The 15,580-nt window shown below is 42.4% G+C and overlaps 1 protein-coding gene across 2 annotated transcripts in view; it reads left to right on the top strand.

The window, feature by feature from the left end:
- The first annotated feature begins 7,419 nt into the window (after window positions 1-7,419).
- Window positions 7,420-15,580, top strand: part of smtnl (smoothelin, like) — a 32,564-nt gene continuing 24,403 nt past the window's right edge. The window contains exons 1-2 of one of the 2 annotated variants that reach the window (XM_056375157.1): window positions 7,420-7,529; window positions 7,843-8,780. In XM_056375157.1, coding sequence (XP_056231132.1) covers window positions 8,103-8,780 — 678 coding nt within the window. In that variant the 5' untranslated portion in view covers window positions 7,420-7,529; window positions 7,843-8,102. Of the gene's footprint in view, window positions 7,530-7,767; window positions 8,781-15,580 lie in introns of both variants that reach the window. The other variant, XM_056375156.1, reaches the window with a different exon arrangement.

Here is a 15,580-nt window from a genome sequence, read left to right as displayed (position 1 = left end):
ACTCAGAGCCCTCTTGTTAATGTTTACAGTCTGTAACGAGCAGTCAGTATGTGTGTGTGTGTGTGTGTGTGTGTGTGTGTGTGTGTGTGTGTGTGTGAATTAGATAGATTTTGGTGATATGAGGATAAAGCTGACGCAGGAAGCGTATCGTAAGTGTGTGTGAGTTCGACTGTGTGTGTGTATATATATAAGTGTGCATGTGTGTGTGTGTGTGTGTGTGTGTACATACTCTAACCCCATTAGATACTGTATAGGGGAATGTGGATGATGACAGACTTGAGATTGAGGGTGTATGTGGTTAAGTTTGGCATTTTTAGCTATACAGTTTCACTATGTTCATGCTAACATACCTATAATTAACAGCTTAATTATAAACAGCGTTTTCCCTAATGACCATCTATCAAACATTATCCAGTTAAGTGCAGCGCTCAATTCTGCTTTCATGTCGCCAGCTGCAAAAAATGTGTTGAAATTAAAACCACTGGTGACCTTTTTTGAAGAGCCAGAACGGGACGGAAACCACGTTTGTCCTTCTTGCTAAAAAACAGATTTGAATAAAGATTTGCATCTGGCATTTCCATGTTTCCTGGTGTACGTTTAAAAATCTAATATTATACCCAAAGCAGCTTGCTGTAAGTCAGTTCAATGTCAACTCAAAATGTACAAAGTGCACACAATATATTTACATTTACAACGCATGTTTGCATGTATATTGAATAATCCCATTTTCCTGTAAATACAAAAAGGTGCATTGGTTTTGTTTTTTCTTCATATGTTGACATTTCATTGACTGTATCATTCAGTCGTCACGTTTTCCTTTTAAAGCCACAGTGTGAGAACTGTCATTACATCAGAATGTGTAATCCTTTCGACCGCTGTTTGTCTGTCCTTGTTATGGTTTATTGTGCAACGTTTCGTGCACCTGAAGGCAGTTATCACAGCCAGAGATCTGCGTTTGGTCTCATTACGTCTATGATTTTTTGGTTTTGTTTCACTGTTGTAATGTTCGACCAGAGTGAGAGGCAGGCCAACGAAACCTCTCACTTGTATCAGAAACCGTCAGAGTATCACAGAAATTGATATTGGATGTTGAAAGGAAGTAAACACCAGTGTGAACAGGCAATAAATATAGCAGAGCACTATTTAGCCTATTTTGTTGTGTAAGGTTTAGATCAAACCTCCAGCACAATCTTTTGCTCGGATGTCCTACATCTGGATTTTGCAGCAAATAAATAAATATATGCGTCATAAAAGTCTTTTAGATCACTATACGTAATAAAGTTGTGGAATAATTTAAATTTGAGTGGGAACTGTGTTTCTTTTTTTGCATGTTGTTGAATTAGTCATTGTCTAAAGGAGCTATTTGTAAGTTTTGCTATTGATCCATAAAGTTAACGTTAGCATTAACAGCTGTTTACTTTACAGTCTTGACAAGAGCATCAGAAATCCTTGTGTTTACAATAAAAGAGGTTATAATACGTCCTCTGAGCAGCGCTACTCCTTCAGGGCAGACAGGAGTCAAACGGACTGGGGCTAGCTGGTTAGCATGCTAACTTCAGTAGGAGAAAAGAAGTGATAGAAACAGAAGCAAAACAAGAGGGTTGCTCTCAGCAAGTAAAGTAATGAAGGTGTGAAAGATGTTTAAATAACATTAACTGACACAATGAAGTATTAAAAAAAATGTTGATGCTGAACAACATTTCTGGTAATTAAACAGCTGCTAATGCTAACATGAACTATGTAGCGTTAGCAAAACTTTCAAATAGCTCCTTTAACTTAAACTTAAACATATGAAGATTTCAACTTCCATACATTAGCAATGGATGCCAATTTGTATTTGGGGGAAAGGAGAAAGTTGTTTATTTACTGGTTTATTCACATTGGTTCACATTGGGTCCTTGCAGTCTGGTTCTATGTTTAGGACCTCACATCTGTGTTGAGATTATTTAAAGACAATCCAAAGGTATCAGTAAGGAAAGAATTGCTGTCTTCTCTTCTTGCTCTTTGTGCAGATGTTTGGCCTCTATCAACCGTGATATATTTCGGTCTTAAAGTGTGCTATATATCGCAAACCCCACATGACTCCCAGGCCACCAGGTGACCGAATCTGCACTTCATCATTGGAGGCAGCCTCCCTGCTCAGAGGAAGAAGCGTGTTTGCAAATGTCTCTGCAATATCAACAAATACTTTTACTGGTTGAGGAGCAGATGAGAAGGAGAAGTGTGTGACCTCTCCTCTTCAGTAATCACACTGGACGTTTACAACCTCAGCTCTGCACAGAGGGAGCCAGAGTCGGAGAAGTAAAACATATGTGGTCACTGTCAAAACAATGAAAAGGCTCGACTTGGTTCGTGGGAGGCTGAGCAGAGAGGGAAGGGGGGGGGGGGGGGGGGGGGGGGGATGTATTGTTGTGCTGACAGCTGAAGTATTTCATTTCATACCACTGTGATTCATGCAGGTCATACCACATCACCTGCTGACTCACTGTTACTGGAAAGCACTGGTTCTCAAAGTCTGCTCTATAAGGACCCACATGGGGGGTTTACTTGGACTTTCAGGGTGCCCCAAGCAAAACGAGGAATAGTTTTATTTCACTGCAAGCAAGCTTATAATTTAATTTTACAGCTATAATTTAATGAGTCACATAATGATGACACAGAATGAATCATGATTTTGCTCCACAAACACAGCTGCTGAAATAGTGTTGAATTCTCACAGCACAGTATTAATTGATTTTCTTTAACCACTTAGGGACAATGACACATGTGGTAAACACAACACTGACATAAGTGTATCACCTGATTACTCATGCAGCAGACATGACGCAACATTAGCATTAATATGGAGTCTGGTTTCTGTCATGTCCATACAGACTGTGGTGAGTGTCAAACTGGGCCTCATTCATACTGGAGCTCTCTACACCGAAAACCATTAAATGTATCTTACTTATTATTCAGTTTAATGGAGTTTAGTAAACAACAGAATTACGTTAAATAGTCGGCTAAAATGCATGAGAATGCAAATGAGAGTTTTGACAAACATGGTTGGATGTTTGTCTCCATAGGAGGAGGAGGACCTACAGCACAAGACTCAAGTCTGAATTTAAATGTCCCACACAGTGTAAAGGTCTCTGTCCATGTGTAATTTGATTATAGATCAGCTCTAGGTTCTATATTAATACTGTGAAAGTATCAAAGCCTCAGTCCACAGAGAAATGCACACAGCCTGTATTCAGAAACTGAGCCTTAAAACCAGCCGTCAGGACTTCTGGAACTTTGTGATGTCACAACCACTCTCAGCCATGTCCCAAGCCCCGCCCACCTGGACCCACCATCGAAAACCTCTGCAGGATTTGGTTTCTCTGAGTGTTTTTTCCATGAAATCTGCTATATTTTTATTGGATCACTCATAAAATAGTCAGCCAATCAGAAGAGAGGCTCAGAGCCTCCTCTCTTCTGATTGGCTCACCGACCTGTTGTTACTAGAGCTGCAGAGAGAAGCCTGAGAGAGGAGATGGAAAACTACATTAAGGTCGTTTTGGTTCTTAAAACCACAAATATATCTTCTAATGGATCAAACACTTCAAAATAAAACACAGAAGAAGAAGAAAATATGGGGCTTTAATGTAAAGAGCATGACAAGATTTAATTTACAGAGATGTTAATGCACATCTTGTATCTCTCGTGTAATTTAATTATTATTTTGTATGCACAAAAATTAAATCACTTTGACAAACTATAAAATGCAGTTGTACAGGTGATTCATTACCTTTACAGACAGGTGTAGCCAGCAGTGTTACAGATTCCTTGTCAGACGGAGATTACCTCGTCTGCTGCCACGACTTTTACAGACACTTGGCTCGGGGCCTTATTCAAACATGACACAGACTCTCTGTGACGTCTTGATTTATGTTTTGAAACTTACAATCACACATTAAAGCTGTTCACTTTGACACGTCTTCCTGTTTGTGTTGGCAGATGACTGGATTATGTTAGATCATGACCTGATTGCACGTTATATGTTGTTCCTGTCAAAAATTAGGGGGAAACAGGAAATTGGCTTTGTAGTGTTGCTGCCACACAGAATCGTGCCTGTGCAAGGTCGACATCTACAGTATATATCAGTGTGTTTAAGACCAGAGGTTCAGTTGTTTTACACTTGAGAACATTTTCAAAAAGCTAAACTTTAAGAAGGGAGAGCCGAGTCGATATAGAGGTAAAATAGCACCGTAGGAATGGGCCCTAAAACCTGTCCAGTAAATAACCAGTAAATACCCCAGTTGAGATTTATTTAAGATTTTATGCCTCTTAAAAAAGGCCGGCTGCTAACAAGTGTCTAAATGAGACTACAGACGTTTAACTACTCACTTCTCCACCTTTACAGCCTCGTTGTGTTTATACAAACTGTTACTAACTTTGTCAGAGGAAAGTTTTATTTATAGAAGAGGTCAGAGCTAAATCAAAACACAAGTTGAAGTTTAGTGGTGGTGAGGTTGAAGTCATGTGACCGTGGTGTAGCTCGTTTATAGGCTAACATTAGCTTTTTTACTTCTGTTGATTGCGTTCAGGCTTTAAAAATCACAAAGTGGTTTTCATCAAAGAAGATTATCCTGCTGAATGTTCATTTCAGAGTTTCTTTTCTGCAATAATCCAAAAGCAAATGTAAAAATCCCATTAGCTCTTTGTGGAAGGAGCCTGGGTGATGCTAACATCAACAATATTTCATCCCTGCGGCATCTATACCTTCATAGATTTATACGCAGTCTAAGATACCAAACCTGGCTTTGTTGGAAACTTTCAAAAGCTACTTGGCAGATGATTGGATGTTTATCACAGGCTTATTTCAACCGATCAGATTCTGCATATGTAGGAGCAATCTTTTCCTGCTCTTCTTTCAAAGAACAAACACTCTCCAGTTCTGCTATGTGATGTAACAGCAGCATCTAGTCTAACCTCTTTAGCAGCCGCCATTATTCTTAATGAACAGAAGCTTCTTGCACGCCCAGTAGTTTCTCCCTCATCGGACGCTGATTGGTCCAAACCACTGTGGTTCGGCCACAAGCCAATAGCTGGGAGTGAAGTGAGATGGATTCTAGCTTGTGAGAAATCCAGCTGCTCTGTGAGGTTCAGATACAGCAGCACTGAAGACTGATGAAGCTGATACCTATGACCTCTGACCTCTACAGTGGTTTGTTGCCGCATGCGTCCTGCATGGCCCCCAGCAGACTCACATAAAACCCTGAAGGGGTGTGTGTGTGTGTGTGTGTGTGTGTGTGTGAGGGAGGGGGTACAATCTTCCAGTAAATCACTACACCAAGCCCCCTCCTCATCCCTGTCTCACACACACTCCTCAACACACACACACACACTGTTGACGGTAAGCAGGAGGGTGGAATGTTGAAGTATTTGCATGAGTCTGTCTGTTGCGCACACACACACACACACACACACACACACACACACACACACACAATTGCTATCTGGTGTGGAATGTTTGCTCTGTTGGGGTCCAGTTACAAGGGGGGAGGGTGGTGGTCTCTCCGTCTCGTGCTGCCATCACACATAAGACAATAGAACCGATTAGAAAAATGTAAAGTAAATCTGTGGAAGTTAAAACTGCTAAACTCTATTTAACTCCCTCTATCTGCATTTCTGCTCATGGTGTAAATGTGTGATACACGTGTGAAGTAAATAGCATCGAGCTGACGTATTATACACGATGAAAAATGTGGAAATAGCAAAATATAATAACACTTTTCTGTAACAAAGATGACTTTTGTATCTACCTGCAGTGGTTTTCCACTGTTTATATTTTTACCTAACCTTACATCAGAGGGTACAACGCCAGGAAATGTTGACCTTTGACCTGGTGCAGTGTTTATCTTAACAAAATACCATTAGGGCGAGGGGATGGAAAGATAACAGCAGAGAGAGAAAGAATTACAGATGGAGTCGAAAGGAGGGAAAAAGGTTGCACATGACTGAAGCAGATGGAGAATCAAAGTAAAATTAGATGGAGTATGAGATGTAAATGAAACTGTGAGTTCTTAACTCTTTTAGAAAATGGGAACACTTCCATGTACATGCTGTGGGTTGAATCTCTACTGTGAAATAGATCCTAGTCTGCGGACACAGATTCATTTGACTGAGCTGGAAGCAGGTAACAGACCGACGCATGTAAACTGGATGAGATGAATGATGCATTTAGATTTAGAGAAAATAAAAGTTTTCATCAAAAGGACTGGAGGATAAATTCTATAAATGAACTTTTACAGTATAAAAATACTTTAATTAGACCAAAACTACATCATATTAATAGATATGATTACCATTATCTGTACTACGATTGATCCGTTATTGATTCATCCTGATTATATTGACAGTATACCAGCAGACAGTTACACACACTCCCTTTTTGTTTATTCTACTTTGTTTATTTTTATTTTTTTCTTCTATTGTTTTATTTATTATTATCATTATTATTTATTTTAATTTAGTTAATAGATTTTTAATTGGTTTCATTCCTTTCTGTTTTTCTGTTTCTCGGTTATGTTTTAAAACCTCTAATTGTATTATCTGACATATGTTTGATATTTTGTGTGTTCTCTGGCATGACTTACTTTAATTATCATTATACCATGTCCACTGAAAACACCTGTCCGACTCACAGGTGTTGAGGACACTTTAACAACCAATCACCTCTCTAAAGTGATCGATTTAGGTTAGAAACCACTGACAGTAACCATAGCAACAAAAGTGATGCTGTGTGTTACATTAATGGTTGAATTTAGTAAGAATTAAAGACAGCAACATTAAATCAAATAATTGGCCAAAAAACGCTGCATTAATAGATTTTTTTTGTCCCCTTGGAGGCAGGAGAAGAAGCTGTAACACAACACAGACATATCATTTCCTCGTGGCAGTTTCATGGCAACAGCGTGACAGTGAACCGAATCAGTAAAATGACCTGACGTAAAACCAAAACAGGGAGCTGAAAGTCGCTCAGTGGAGCTGAGGGGAACTACAGCGACTCTATGAGTGACACCTTTCAGATTTGACAAAGGTTTCTAATATAAAAACATTAATTAATGCAGCTTTAACGTGACATACGTGCAACGGTTCGTTCAAATGAAAGATATAAAGACAGGATTCTTCACTTCTTCTTAAGGAGGAGAGGAAGAGGAGGAAGAGGAGAAGAGAGAGAAGAGGAGGGGAACGGGACGTCTTCCAATAGTTTACACAGTGCAAGGATGTAAAAAGCTCCCTGGTCCGCCTCCCTCCTCCCCTCCCCTCACATTTACTACTCTTTCCATGTTGTTTCTCCACTCCACCACTCCTCCTTCCTCCCTCCCTTTTCCTCCTCCCTCCTCCGGGCCAGAGGAGAGGAGTGATCAACCTGAGAGTTTAAACAAACCAGAAGAGGCGGCAGCGTAGAGCAGAGCTCACACACACTCTCTCTCTCTCTCTCTCTCTCACACACACACACACACTCATACAGCTGTTCAGCGCTGAGGGAACTCTACACTGAGGTAGGTTTGTCGCAGCTGTGAGTGAAGATTACCTCACTGCTCTGTTTAATGGCAGTTATGGGACATGAGTGGCTCAAAGAGATGTGTGTTTTCTGTCTGTCATTGTGACGCCTTTATGAAACACAGCACTTCAGTTTCAGTGCAGTTGTGTTTGAATCAGGTTTTTTTTTTTTTGTGGATTCTGAATGAAAACGTTTGATACCAGCCTTAATTTTATTGCTAATATCTTCATTTTCAGGACCAGATCTACGACTCAGACTTTGACAGCTGCTCACGAGCTAAAGGTCAAGTCTTGTCCCTTTTGTGCTTTCAGACTGAAGACAGAGTGAGACATCTGTGCCAGCCTATAGGACGGAGCTGAAGGAGTGGGGATAAAACAGACCAGACCTTTGCCCCCCCACCCTCCTCCTCCTGCAAACTTTCACCTCCCAACCCTCTTCTGTGAGTCCGCACTCCCTCCAGTCAAACCCTAAGCACAGTGACTGAAGTTCTCCAGTGTCCAGAGGATCTCAGAGACTGAGAGACTGTCTGGCCCCTGTCCAAAGAGGGTCACCAGTGGCAACAGCGGTACCGATGGAAGCCCCAACCCTCGCTGAGATGGGAGACTTGTGTCACCCCCGGTCTTCCTCTCCAGAGGGGGAAACGGTGTGTGCAGCTCTGGCCCGGTATGAGCACACTCTGCGGGACGCTATCAGGGAGATCCACATGGATGTCAGCGCCTTTAAGCTGGGCATGGAGCGTCGTCTGGAGGAGACAGCCAACCTGAGCGGGCCCCTGGGACGAGCCGTGGCTCAGCTCCAGCAGGAGAACCGGCAGCTCAGGAGTCAGCTGGAGGCTCTCACCCAACAGGTGGAGCTCCTGAGTGGGATGACGTGTGACAGAAGCAGCTTGATGAACAACAACAACCACAGTCACAGTCCCAATCACAAGAATCACCTCAATGACATTCAGGAGAACCATCAGGAGGTGAAGGAGGTGGTCTACGGAAAGGGTCAGGCTCACACTCAGAGCCAGGCTCTCCTCCACATCCAGCCCTGCGCCCCGGGGAGCCAAGCGCAGACCTACAGCGGCCTCAGCAGTCAGTCAAGCCCTGCATCCCCCCCTGTCACCTTCTCATCCTCCCCCAGCTCCAGCAGTCCTCCTGCTGGCTCTAGGGTTTCCTCCATGGTGACAGGCCCGGTGTCCAGCAGCAGCCCCTCCACCGCCCGCTTCTCCAGCAGAGCCACATTTGCTGTGTCCAGCAAGACGAACGTGAGTACTGCGTGTTGGTGGAGGGGAGAGGGTGCATGGTTTGATCCAGAGTCCCTTTACGACACTTGTTCCCAACCTAGTTTTACTGCTGTTCCTCCATAACTCTGTCATGTTCCCAACGGGTCCTCATTTTTAAACAGATTTTAAACTGAAAGTTATTTAACACTATTGATTATAGAAGGGTGGAGATGTTTACAATAATAACTGGCTGGTACTGTTGTCACCTTGTGAGTCTCTTTGTGTGTCATCCTGCCAAAATATGTTCCTGGAGACACCAGCTGAAGTGAGAACCCCTTACAGGTGTTTATATGTCTCTTGGACAGATTTGTCACAGTGATTCAGTCATAAAACTTCACAGGTGTGTAGTTGAGATCAAAATGAAGGCCAGCTTCAAAGACGAGTGTGGATTGACTATAGAATGTATATAAACATAAACGTAGCGTCGGTGACGTCACCCACAGGTTTCTGAGGAGCGGCTTGGAAGCTCAGAGTGAGCCATTGCCATCTTGGCAGTGCCTAACTCCGCCCCTGACTCCCAGCTAAGGATTTGGGGCCTATGTGGAACCAAGACTTAGTTGCATGCTGGTTAGTGGCACATCCTCAATTAAACAGAACTTTAAGTCTTAATAAAATGTAAACAGGTGAGTTATATAAACAGTCGTCATTAAGGAGGAAATTAGCTCTACAGACCAAAACTGTTTTTTGTACCAGGCTGTAAACATGTTTATTACTACGTTAAAGTAGGAGATTTTAACATGGCAGTCTATGGGGATTGACTCACTGTTGGAGCCAGAACCTAGTGTTCATTAGAGGAACTGCAGTTTTTGGCACTTTCACTACTGGCTTCATGTTTCAGCTGCTTGGAATTGACCATATAATGATGATGATGTTGACGGGCGTCGTGGCTGGTCTGTGATGCCATCGCACGATAGTGCCCAGGTTTTTTTTTAACAATTGAACTGCCAACGTTGAAGTTAGTTCGGTTTCACACTAACTCAAGTTTCCATTTGTAGTAAAACTGCAGCACTTTGATATTTCAACCATTTGTCTATGACTTATCTATTCCAGCTGTTTATCCATTATTATTTAATTTGTCCTTTACCTTTAGCTTTCTAATTGAACAATGCAATGTTGTAAAGGTTTTTCGTGCTCATGGTCACGAAAATTTAAAACATACAGGTTTCAATTTTGTTCCGTCTTGCACAAAAAAAGTCTGGCATTTTCGTGACCATGAGTATGAAAAAGTGCGATACTTGGTTGAGTTAAGCTAACTGTTTCAACGCCCTTGTACTTTTAGCTACCCATATCAGTACATTTAACTATTTTACATATCTAATGTACTTGTATGCATGACTTTTGACTTACTTTTAACTACTTTTAACTCACCCGCAGTTGCAACATGTAATGTTCAGGAGTTATAGTATTTTCAGTGTATTCAGTATTTTCTATTTTAGTTTTAGTTCAGCTGCAATCTTTTCGCCTACTCCCTGCCAACTGCAGAAGGACGCCCAAAGAAACCCGTGTTTGGAAATCCCAGTTTTTTATGTTACTGCCTAAATCTAAAGAATGAAGGGAGCCCGTCCAAAAAAAGAGAAGCTGCACACAGAAGCTCCTGACATTTTTGTCCTGACCCACCACCTCATGGCCCAGTGCCAGATACTTTGTAACATGGATGGAAACTTAATATAAAATAGCAGAAGAGGTAATTCAGTAATTGCTATGTAATTTTCTAGGTTTGAGAAAGAGCGAAGAGGCAGAATATGAGCTCGACTGAAGCCGTTTGCGTCGTGGCTGCGTGGACGTGTCAGACAAAGCGCTGGCTGTGCCCCTGCGTTGCACAATAGCCTCTCCACCAGGATGCTTAAAGATTTATGAAGTACAGTAACATGAGTGGAGCAGGCTCCTGGGAGGTGAGGTTACTGTGGTCGTGTGGTTTTCAGACATGAGTCAAATATGTGAAATCAGTGTTGTGAAATGTAGGCTGTGGTTAGTCATTACTGCTGTCATCCTGTGTGAACCTCGTGGGTCCAGTTTTGGGGGTTTTTAGCTTCACCTGAATGATTACATGCTTCTAGTTTGAGGAAATTATAGCCACTGGTCTTGTGAAAGTTTTTCTAAACTCTGCTGAGTAAATAAAAAAAAGTGATGGGCCTTCCAGTTTTCTCAGTTCCTGGAAAGCAGACATTTTTCTTGATGCTAAATGTGTGTCAAAACTGACTTTATGTTACGTTTATATCAGGGTTACCTTGTAGTTTATCAGACAGGAAGTACGTCCTCTGGAGCTGGACTCATCTTGGACGTCCTCACAGTAACTGTCCTTGTTCACGTGTAGCTTCATTTGTTTTCTCCCTTTGCTTCTGATGAAACCAAGGAGAAAACCTTCTGGCTCACCTCCACCCTGTGGCTGCTGCATCGTCTCGTCCAGTTGAAGATGAGCGTGCAGTTTTCCTGGCCTTCTCCTGATTATAGATTTATTGTTTTTTTTAGAGCAGAAAGGAAATTCTGTCATATGTCAGAATTTCCTTTGTCTAAATATTTAGGAAAAAAAACCAGTACACACCAGCTGAAGACAATCAAGATGTTCTTAGTTTTGTCTTTCCATTCCTTGGTGATTTAGTATACATGTGTTTAAGCATGTTTCTGTCTGATCTTACAACGACGAGACTCATGGTAAATTCAACCAATCGATGCATTATTAGTGAGATTCTTCTCTGCAGAGGTTTTCTACAGAAACTTCTCTCGCAGCACAATCCAACTTTCCACTTTCCATCTGTGCGTTCGGTTCGTTCAAAACAGGATCATTTTAAGACATAATAGTCTAAACGCACTTCTTCCATCTCAAGGCTGGAATATGATTCTCCTTCTGAAATGTTTCTGCGTCTGTTTTCTTTTATACTTCTGCAGATTTGGGGTACGACACCTTGTGCACATTGGCTGCGTAACATAAGCGGCACGTTGGCAGCAGTTGCGCTCACTGACGATGTTCAGCCTGCAGTGCAATGACGTCAGGAAGTCAGAGGAAAATTTACGTCACGGGTCGCAGTTGTGTTTGTAAATTGTGAACTTTTACACACTTGGGGTGTGAGACATGATGTATGGCTCCTGTGGTTATGCTCTGGATGAAAAAAAGAGAGCTGAGAGGGAAGTTTAGACCTCGGCTCCTCGCTCACCTCCACACAGCTGACCAATCAGGATGTGAGGTGGGTGTGAATGAAGCTCAGTGAAAGCCACAGAGCTGCTGCGCACTCAATGTTTTCTGTTTTTGGCTCCATTCAAAGTCACTGAGATCACATTTCATCCTTCGATCTTGATGTTCGATGTGATCATTATCTGAAGCTCCTGACGTGTGTCTGCAGGATTTTATGCTGCCACATTGGCCGATTGGATAACTGCAGGATTAAACGTGCACAGGTGTTCCTAATAAAGTGCTCAGAGAGTGTAAAGCCTTGCACACACACGTTAAGCATACCGAGTCATTGTTTTCATTATGTGATGTTACGACACAGTTTTGGAAACTGACTTGAAGTGACATAAAAAAGATATTTTTGTCCCAACTTTTCAAAATGAAACATTTGTCACAGACGACAAAACTTTAAAGTTATCTGCTCAGCTTTTCTGTGTCTGAAGGTGTAAACACTCATCGTCTTACAGATATCTAAAATGCAGACTCACAAAAAGTTTAGATGTGCTATTTGCACGTTATGCAAATAGCTGCTCCTCCTGTATCTGTAATTACCAAACAATGTGGTTGGATACAACAGAGGAATGAAATCATGTGGTCACAGCTAAATAACACAAGGGCGTCTTTGTTAGTGTGTCTGCTTAGGGAGATCCCCCGCTGTCAGCCAAACACACACACACACACACACACACACACACACACACACACACACACATCAGATCAAACATGTGATGCAGGAAGTACTGAGAGGTGCACGAGGGCTGACCGTGCGTACGCTGCGTTGCGGTGATGAGCCTCATGGGATTTTGGTCCACGTGGTCAGATCTCGACTCGTGGCTGTTTCAATTATAATTGCAGCTCACTCCTCCTGCCACATCCTCACCTGTGTGAGGAGATGCAGCACAGAAAGTACAGTTGGCTGTTCAAACAGGCCTGATTACAACAGTTATTCACACACACACACACGCACGCACGCACGCACGCACACACTGCAGGCATTCTTAGCGGCTCAGATCCAAGCTGAAGGTATCTGTGCCAGAGAGATGTGTATAGGCGTGTCTGTCCTCCAGCCTGCTCTCCAGCTGTTACTGTGCATCCTCACTGTGACCTGCCAAGGCGTCACACACACAGGACACACTTACACACACACGTACTCAACTCCAACACACCTGCAGCAAGTCAGCACGACCGCGTTCATGTTGAAAACACACCTGCGGCACGTATCTGTATGAATTATATATATGAACGGCCTCTGTCTCTTTTTTTTTCTCTGCTCTTCAAACAAAAAAATCAAACTAGTGATTTGAAGCGTTTTCATCAGCTGAGTTGAAACACACTGTGCGTACAGGCTTATATTAGTATTTTTTATATTCCTCTCATTCTGCCTTGTTAAGATGATGATTGATATTTTGCAATATTTGAGACGCTCTGTCATAATTTACCGCCTCTCTCCCACTTTTCTGATTCAGTACATTGGAATTCGTATAAAAATACTTGAATGGAAACCCAGCTGTGTGTGTAGCAGTGTGTGTGTGTGTGTGTGTGTGTGTGTGTGTGTGTGTGTGTGTGTGTGTGTTTCCATCTGGAAGGTTTTTGGGGTTTGTAAAGAGGCAGCTGTGCGGCTCTTTTCTATCCTCTAATGGTTCTGGGCAACAGGAATTAGTCAAGATTAGGATTAGGACAAAGACCTAAGCCTCCTGCACAATGTCTCCTCTTCCTCCACACCAAAACACACACACACACACACACACACACACACACACACCACACACACACACACACACACACACACACACACATACTGTATGTCTGCCGACAAAGCTGCTGTTGCCAATTACGGTGCCAAAGCAGCCGTCTCAATGGGCCATTGTGTGGGTTCCTGAGCTTCATTGGGAGTACATTGAGTGTGGAGGGATTACAGGATTGACCCTCCTCTCTCATTCCTTCACTCCTCTGTTCCCTGTCTCTCACCTGACGTCCTCGTTTCTCCTCCAGAGGCCAATTCTGTTATTTAATTAAATCTTATTAAATTAGTTGTGCAGATATGACACAAATAATCAGTTTAAATTAATTAAAGTTTAGACTTTGAGCTTAAAAGCTCATTCTTAATAGCAGAAATAGTAGTTCGATGAAAAATTCAAAAACAAAACAACAAGACAAAAAAAAAACTAAAGGTCCACTTACTAGCTTTTTTCTTGGCTTTCAACCACATCTCACTGTCTTCATTGGCTGTTAGAATTTGCTCAGTTGTTATCAAGTATGAAATTTTGGTCACAGTGATAGCAGGTGTTATAAACACACATGTACAATCATGCGGTTGAAAGCTCCAGAAAAAGCTAGTAAGTGGACCTCTGAGAAACCGAACCTGATGATGTCATGGTGATGTCATCAGGGTCCTCTCAACTCGAGGAGACTGAAGATTTAGAAAATAAGAACTGAGGTACAACTGGCATTAACCAAACAGAGTCAGTCTAATAAAAGATATGGCTGAGTTGCATTGTGGGAAATGTAGGATCCATGTGTTTTTGGAGCAGTCGAGTTAAGTCTGATTTTGGCTGATCAAACTCAGTTTTTAATAAAAGTTAGATTTTTTGATAAATAGATCATTAATATTCAGTGATTTTTGTTCATCTTTCTCATCAGATTTTCTTTCACAAAAGCTTCACTTTCATTTTCCTTCTGACCCACAAATACCTGAACCACACCTGTAATCAAACGCCCACCCGCCCAGCATTAGACACAGTACATTCCTCTAGTGCTACGTGTGTGTGTGTGTGTGTGTGTGTGTGTGTGTGTGTGTGTGTGAGTGTGAGTGTGTGTGTGTGTTCATTAGCAAATGAGCAGATCAGATTATCACAGTCAGGTCAGATGGTCATCAACGCTCAGACAGAGACGGGGTGTGCTTGATTTACGGCCCAATGCTGCTGTTATGGAGCAGCTGTTTTCTGGAGTTTGGGAGTTTGAAGTTGAGTCTGGGTTTTTTCTTATATACAGACTCAAAGGACGGGCTCACTACATGCAGCCATTTAATATCAATAAATGATTAGCATGCACGTGTGTGTGTGGCGTGATGCCCCCACGCTGCGCGGTGTGGCTGTGCCAATGAAAGGCAAAATCACTTTCAACAGATTCTCGCAGGAAGCAACAGAATTTATTGGAAATGTGGTTTTAATCGGGAGGAACATCTGCTCTCTCGATACCACCGCCGCTGCTGCGAAACAGAAGCCGCCCATTGTCTCCACCCGTGTTTCAATAATTACACCAGGCTATTAAAGTCCATTTGACAGCGATAATACATTGGTTCAAATCTGGAATCGTGTCTCTTGCCCTGAGCACAGAGTGTTCAGTTACTTGACTGTCTGATCTTCTCAATTGTGTTGGTGTAAAAATTCCCTCAGGTTACACTCCTCCAGATACTCCCGTCTCCCTCCATCCCTCCCTGTGCACCCACTGGCTCCATCTCCCCCTAACATTACACAACGCAACCTTGATGCTATCTGTTTCTTATCTGCACACACACACACACACACACACACACAACACACACACACACACACACACACACACAGACACACACACACACACACGAGCAGCAGACCACTGCAGCATTCAGCCTGCG

Source organism: Seriola aureovittata, chromosome 4 (assembly GCF_021018895.1).
Source record: "Seriola aureovittata isolate HTS-2021-v1 ecotype China chromosome 4, ASM2101889v1, whole genome shotgun sequence".
In the NCBI taxonomy this organism is placed as follows: domain Eukaryota; kingdom Metazoa; phylum Chordata; class Actinopteri; order Carangiformes; family Carangidae; genus Seriola; species Seriola aureovittata.
Note: the sequence above shows the minus strand (reverse complement) of the source record. Positions and strands in the feature narration are given on the sequence as shown.